This window comes from Diplotaxodon limnothrissa, linkage group LG5 (genome assembly GCF_057381915.1).
Source record: "Diplotaxodon limnothrissa isolate DT_005_m linkage group LG5, D_limnothrissa_male_GT1.1, whole genome shotgun sequence".
In the NCBI taxonomy this organism is placed as follows: Eukaryota; Metazoa; Chordata; class Actinopteri; order Cichliformes; family Cichlidae; genus Diplotaxodon; species Diplotaxodon limnothrissa.
The window spans coordinates 23609232-23616834 of record NC_140600.1 but is presented as its reverse complement, the minus strand read 5'-3'; the positions used below and the strand labels follow the sequence as shown (position 1 = coordinate 23616834).

The window sequence follows — 7603 nt, the reverse complement described above, 5'->3', positions numbered from 1 at the left end:
CTGCCATCTACTGGCTAAATATAAAGCGGTTCAAACGTCTTCAAATTGTTTTCCAAGTAGTAAACTGTAGTAATACGTTGAAATATACAAGTATTTCTGTAAAAAATACAACGCACGTGTATTAAGGGTGATTAAAGGGAATTTAACGGCTCCCGTTGCTTACCTCCCATTACCAACCACATCTCCCGTCAGCCCCCGGTGCGGAGCGGCGTCTGTGACGCATATTTTCGTCGACTATGAAGTGCACAGCTGAGCTAAACTGACACCATGGACGTTTAACGATAAATTGGGTCATTTTAATCCTGTCCACTGGCCGTGATCGTGCTTAGTGCCACTGAGGCCTTCCGTCTGAAATGTCTCTCATACTTCACGGAGTCGAGTTTGTATTTTACGACTTATTTAATAGGTTTTCCCGCCGTTAACCAGCTCGTGTTATTGCAGGACAGGTGTCTCTGCTAGTTCAAAATGACTCTTCCAGCTCTGCACAACACCAGCGTGCTTTACAGACGGATACTGTCACAGTTTCCTCAGGACATCAGCTTAGCGTTTGCCTACGGATCGGGCGTTTTTAAACAGCATGGGACCAGCCAAGGTCAAATGGAGGTAAGACACATAGCTGTTTCTGAGTACTCGTGGCGTTAAATCTGCACTGTAAGTATTGTATACAAAATATTTTACACATTTTTAATCCGCAAGTTAACTGTACAACATTGTATTTGTGGCAGGGAGCCATCTACCCTGCTGTATTGCCTATAATATTACACACATCATTGAAAATGTGTATGTTGGGACATGGACTCAATATTTGTCCATGAATGAGGCTGTTTGTACATAACAGTCCTATCATTATGTAAACACAGATAATTCCTGAGGCATTAGACTGCAATACTTCAAACCATCATACAGTCTTTAAAAAAAAAATGAAGGAATCAAATTGTTTTCAGTGATGTAAACACCATATTGTGTATTACATCACAACTTTTTGCACACGTGTAACTATGGATTGTTCTTATATTTCTGACATGCATTTACAATATGTATATGTTACCACGAAATCACACAATACACTGCGATACCTATGAAGTTGTTCCTTAACAGTTTGAAGTTGTGATGTAGTGAAATGCCTTCGATCCTCTGTTGTCCTCTGATACACGCAGAAAAACATGCTGGACTTTGTGTTTGCGGTGGACGACCCGGTGACGTGGCACACCATGAATCTGCTGCAGAATCGCAAACACTACTCCATCCTCAAGCTGCTGGGTCCCACGGTGATCAGCTCCATACAAAATGATCACGGAGCTTCGGTGTACTACAACACGCTGGTGCCTGTGGATGGAAGGGTAAATGACTACATTCTCATAAACCTAAACACATCTGTAGGTCTTTTTCTAGTTTTCTCTATGTGTGCACCATCAATGTGCCCTGCTCTAACTACAGACACAAAACTCCTCACATAACCTGTGAATTTGTCACAGGAGTGATGGTGTTTTGTGTTGCTTTGTAGGTTAGTTTATAGGATCACCTCTATACAAAATGCATGTCTGAATCAAAAATCATTCATTTGTTCATGGTGATGCAAGCATGTTCAGATGTACATTTACTTTAAGAGGTTTTTGTGGGTTTAATTTATTAACTGCATATTTCCTCCCCTGTTCTCAGATAATAAAATATGGGGTAATAAGTACAGACTCTCTGATTGACGACCTGATACACTGGAAGACCATGTATGTAGCTGGGCGCCTGCACAAACCGGTTGGTATCCAGATTGGACTGTTATTGAACCCTCAGACAAACTATGCTGATTATTTTACATTTATTAGAATAATTATTGTAATGTGTAATCTGAAATGGGATGCAAGGGTTTAGAACAATGTTTTTGTTGCATTCACGTTTAGTTCTTCTGATAACGTAGTGCATTGGTCTGCACTTGTGTTTAGGTGAGACTGCTGGTCCAGAGTGAGAGCCGAAAGCTCCGCGCTGCCCTGGTCGCCAACCTGAAGAGCGCTGTGACTGCTTCCTTCCTGATGCTCCCAGAGAGCTTCACTGAGGAAGACCTTTTCCTGCAGATAGCTGGTCTTTCTTATGCTGGTAAGCAGATTTATAAAACCGCAGAGAGCTTAAGAAGATTGCATACTTTCATAGTTACTTTCAAGTTGCAGATTTAGATCAGAATAAGACCATGTCTCTTTCTGATCTTTTTCTCCCATGTGCACACATTTACTGCTTACTTGTGTTATTCAGAGTCAACACAGGGATTAATATCCAAGGTGTAGTGCTCCAGCTTTTGTAGTTTAGAAAAACATACTGCTTGTTCAGAAGACTTCAGAATTATTCAACGTCATTTTAATTAAACTTTTTAATTTTCCTGATAATATGCAATGAAATGGCTTGAATTCAACACATGTTATCCTCATCATGAGGCTTTCAGTGTCTTAAAGCAAAGAGTGTGCGTACAATGACAGTGCTGTGTAACACTACAGGTTGTTATGGGAGATGATTATGAGTGTGCTCCTGACTTAGGCAAACTGAAGTGTTATTTTTTTTATTTTTTTTGTTTGCTCCTCTGAAGGGGATTTTAGGATGGTGATTGGAGAGGATAAGTCCAAGGTGGCCAATATCGTCAAAGACAACATTCAACACTTCAGGATTTTGTATAGCAACATCTTAAGAGATTGCCCTCAAGTGGTCTACAAACCTCACCAAGGAAAACTTGAGGTATGATACTGTAAACAGGCACCAGAAGAATACACACTTTCTTTCAGCATCTCTGATATTTGAGCAACGCAGCTCAGTTTGGACATTGGGTACTTTTACAGAGTGTCAGCTGAATAAACTGAAGTGCTGTACCTCAGAAATTATCCTTATTAAGCGTTGAAATGTAATACCATGAAACAACAGCTACCGATATATTTCCAGAAATATAACAAGATGGATAAATTCTTTAAAGTGCCTTTGGACCTTTTATAAACAGTGAAATTATCCAGCTGTCGTGCCTGTTTTGTGAAATGCACAAATAGATTTTCACACTAAAAGTCTACAGTAATTAATGGTATAGTGTGGTAACTGTGTGTCTACTCAATAAATGGCAAATTTCTTTGCAGTCAAATCTGTGTACTTTTTAAATGCTGCAACCACTCCCTGTTTTTCCAACGAAACACTGAATACCTGAGAAATGACTCTGAGCGATTACGAGAAGAAGAGGCAAGAAATGTGTATGTCTTTGTGTGTGTGATATCTTTTGCAGTCATCTGTTACAAGATGGGGATTTTTGCAATGTAAACACGAGCCCACTTATAAACAAAACAAAAAAAAGCATGACACATAGCAACATGCGAGGTGTCACCTTTGCTGCTTTTGTTGGCACGTTTTCAGTGAAGTTACAGTAATATTATGCAACCATTAGCATTAGCAGCTGCCTACGTGTGCACGTGTTGATGTGCAGATCAGATCCTAAAACCATTACCTATTCATCAAAGCTTAATACTTTTTAAAAGCCATATTTTGTATTAAAATAGTTGAGGTTAGTGAATTATATTGACCTATATATGTCATGTTGAGCTTCGCAGCTGTAAATAAATAGTCTGGAGCAATAGGACCAATTTTGTGAACACAAAATGCCTCTTAGGTTATGTCTGATAACGGCAGATCAGAGATGCATTGGCTGTTTGTTTGTTTTTTTCTTTTTAACTTTTAAAAAATTTACCTGATTTACAGTTCTGCAGAGATCCCCAATGACTCTGATTTCTGGATAAACTTCTACAGAAGCATACTTTAAAAGATGACAAAAAAGTAAAAATGCACTTTCATTCCTAATAGTTACAATGTAAAGCACCTGTAGAGCTATTCTGCCAGCTATCACTGAAAGCTGATTGTGTTCATCTGGACTGCTCAGTGGGAGAAACATTTTGTTTCACCCAGGTGACTTCTTCAGTCAGGTTTTCACATCTTTATAAACGATATATTTTCCATAAAGACTGAAACTAGCACCACTAACAAGCAGTGGGCCGTGAAGTCAGTTTAATGATCATTGGCCAACTATATGTATCTCTGTTCATTTATTTTTGTATGTTTTCCTGAAGGTTGACAAAAGCCCAGAAGGCCAATTTACTCAGCTGATGGCGTTACCTCGGACTCTCCAACAAAGGATCACAAAGCTGGTTGATCCTCCAGGGAAGAACCGGGATGTGGAAGAGATCCTGCTCCAGGTGGCTCAGGATCCTGACTGTGGAACAGTTGTGCAACAAGGTAGAGAAGAAAGATGACGAAGAAATGGGATCGGTTCTCTTTAGAGGAACGTTGGCATAAGCAGAGGCAGTGAGGGAGGAAGAAATGGGTCATGGAAACAGATATTAAGTGTGTTTTAATTACATGTTTGAGCTTGTTTTTATTGCTTCCCAGGTATCTCATCCATTGTGAAATCCTCCAGTATAACACAGAGTATCAAAGGCATTGTTACAGCTGGTAAGAAATCTTATATTATGTACTGTGTATTGTGTCTGTGTGTACGCCACAGCTAGATGAATGGTTTACCTGAAGATAGAGAGGGGGAACTGGTCAAACTGGTGCATTCTAAAGACAACCTGCCTAACAAGACCTCCAAAGCTCAGTATCCATCATATATTGTTTGATTATTCTACACACAATCTAGATTATAAAAAAATTATTGGGGTGATATAAGAGAACTATGTTATGCATGTTAATGGGTGGTCCGTGTGATCCTTTCCCTCCTCCAGGATTGTGGAAAACTGTATCCTACAGCTCCAAAAAACTGATGAAGATGTGGAAGGGCGGGAGGAGGAAGCCGTCGGTCTCTCAGATGTCTTGACCTTGTCGGTTTACCAGGAACTTGTTCGTCTTTGTTACTGTCAGTCTGACAATCTAATGCTGCCCGTCCTTTTTTAAACCCCATCTAGAACAATCACACCCTAACCTATGGTTGTATCACTTTGTAGTGTCTACGTATGCGAGCTATGACCAGGTGTAAGGCCGTGTGTAAAAATTAAGAACCAGCTGTGCTTGAGCCCTCATTAAATTTATATAATTCATGAATAAAGGGTGGCATTTTCTAAGTTGGACTGAGTAATGGTTGACATTTGCTGGTAGTACAGATTAGCCTTTCTGGATGATGGACTACAGTGACTGATGACATACTGAAAGGTCTGAATGGACTACTTTTAAAGGCCATGCAGTAAAATTGGCCCAAAATCAGTGTTAAGAACTTGAAACCTGTACCTCAAGTTTTGTGAAGGAATAAGTTTGGTTGCATGTGTGTCTTCTGAATCAATGTCAGTGTTGTGTTGAGTTTTCTTTGTGAACGGTGCTATCAACAGGTCAGGTGGATGGATCTGTGTGTCAAACACCCATATTTGTGTGGATATTTGTGACATAATGCTTTCCTGAGCCCTCTACCGTGTCCATAACCATCCCATCTGAGTGCCTAACACTTCAACTGTAAAACTAAGTCTTGAGCCTCAACCAGGCCTTTGAATGGATAAGAAGTGAGTATCGGCCAAAACGTCCTCACTCCACTAGTCTAAAACACAAGCTAGTCCTCACGAGGATGGCACACTTATTTCCGTACACATTTCACCAAAGATCTCTAATGTTCAACTCTTTAGTCTGTGTGTCTTTATTCACTGACTTTATTATTTGGTTTAGCTTGTATTGGAAACCTGAACCTTTTAATGGGAAGATGCACTGATTGGTTCCTTACAAACAGGCCTGTAGTGTAATTCAGCTGCAAGAAATTGTTTTAATAAAATTTCTAATATAACATCAATTGAGACTTTTTCTCCTGTGGCATGATTTTATTTAGCCATGTTTAGGAATGTTATTTCTGGCTTCTTGCATCCTATGACCTCGTTTTATTTAAACACTCCTTTTTAAAAAATTGCTGGTCTTTTAAATTGGATTAACTGGCTGAGTGTACCTCCAGTTGCGACCACAGTCCAGACAAGATTTTTCAGTTAATGGTGATTCTAAATTCTCGGTTTGTGTCGATATGTGAGAGAGTGAGTCCCTATCTGTTTGTGTTAGCCCCACGATGGCCTAGTCCAGGGTATACCCTACCTCTTCCCCTAGGATGATTTAAGGATTAAGAAAAATGTTATTCTTTGTTTCAATTGAATTTGCATTTTTGTATGATAGATAAGACAGACACCGAACAAGCTCAAAATGAGTACATATTCCAGGATATAGGTATTTCCCCAAAATAACTGTCCATATAGTTTATGTTTAAATACAATATCTTTGAGCTTCAGTCATAATCATGGATATAAAATTAATCACAAAAGCTTTTCCTAACATATTTGCTTTAATTCTTCTTAAAATCCAAATTACAAAGGGAACTTCTTTAAACTAAAAAGCATAAAGGTCCTTTGTTCCATCACAGTATAGTACAATCATAAAAGAGCAACATCAGTTAGTCATACTGTTGTGTTTTAGTTGCACTTATCATGACTCATACTTCAGTAATCGCTACATATGAATCATCGAGACACTATTTGAACTTTTACTGCATTATTAATGACCTGCGCTTAAACACATTTTTGTTTGTTTTTGCAGTTTCACAAATCGACCAACACTGCTGTTAGTGTAGGAAAGTAAGTTTCTAGATTTATACAAGTACTGCAGTTAAACACAATTTTCCTGTGCAGTGTTATATTGCTACATTTTCAGAACCCTATGAGAGTAAATATTTTTGGCTTGAAGATTCTTACAAAAATGGTGTCTAAAAAAACAAAACTAACCATACTTCCTCTTTTGTTTGTTTTGTTTCTTTTCTTTTTGCATTGAGTGCAGGGTTTTATGGAGATATTCCATAGTTTTGTTCATTTCATTAACTCAGATTGTAGGGGCAAAGTTTTGGTGTAAACAGCATGAAAGCATGGATCCATCCTGCCCTATATCAAGGGTTCAGGCCAGTGGTGGTTGTGTCATGGTGCTGAGGATATTTTTTAGACACGCTTTAGGCCTCTTATTACCAACCACCCAAGCTCGCCAAGACCAAATCATCTCAAACTGGTTTCAGGAACATAACAATGAGTTCTGTACTCAAACGGCCCTTTTAGATCTAATCGTGCTCCTCCTGGTCACTCCCAGTGTAAACCCTAACATTTCCAACACTGCCTCCTGTCATTTGTTAATGCCACCGTCTCCAAAGCGTACATCATAGCACGTCCGAAAGCCAACTTGTAAACTTCTTAATAAAGCAGAGATGTCAAACACAAACCAACTTTGAGCTTAAGTAGGTCAAACCAGTGAAATTCCCCTTTCTGACAGGGTAAAGAAGGTTAACTACACATTTTATCCCTGTGATATCGTACTATAAGACAAAGAAAAAACAGGAAGGGTTGCTGTAGCTTACTGCCCAGATTGCCCTGTAATTATAGAACAAAGCGCTGTGTTATTTCATAGAATATGCCCCTTTTATGTGCACCCATTGTAAAAAAAAAAAAAAACCCAACAAAGAACCCCTGAAATTTCTAAAGTGCACAGTGAAAAAACAGGAACCTTTTCATCAATTCATTGTTTATCTATTACTTATATACTTTGGTGTAGTATGACCATGGAGAGGGTCTTTATCAGCAGAAAAAAGCTACTA

The 7603-nt window shown here is 38.9% G+C and overlaps 1 protein-coding gene across 2 annotated transcripts; it reads left to right on the top strand.

Annotated features, from left to right (window-relative positions):
* Positions 1–239: 239 nt before the first annotated feature.
* tamm41 (TAM41 mitochondrial translocator assembly and maintenance homolog) lies at positions 240–5768 on the top strand. 2 transcript variants are annotated; one of them, XM_085354296.1, is made up of 8 exons: positions 240–603; positions 1158–1340; positions 1660–1752; positions 1938–2088; positions 2570–2715; positions 4080–4245; positions 4399–4461; positions 4734–5768. In XM_085354296.1, exons 1-8 carry the CDS (start codon positions 466–468, stop codon positions 4823–4825), a joined length of 1032 nt encoding a protein of 343 aa, XP_085210422.1. In that variant the 5' UTR covers positions 240–465; the 3' UTR covers positions 4826–5768. The 2 variants fall into 2 exon arrangements, with proteins under 2 accessions (XP_085210422.1, XP_085210423.1); XM_085354297.1 differs by lacking the exon at positions 4399–4461 and having other exon boundaries at positions 4514–4755.
* The last annotated feature ends 1835 nt before the right edge of the window (positions 5769–7603 follow it).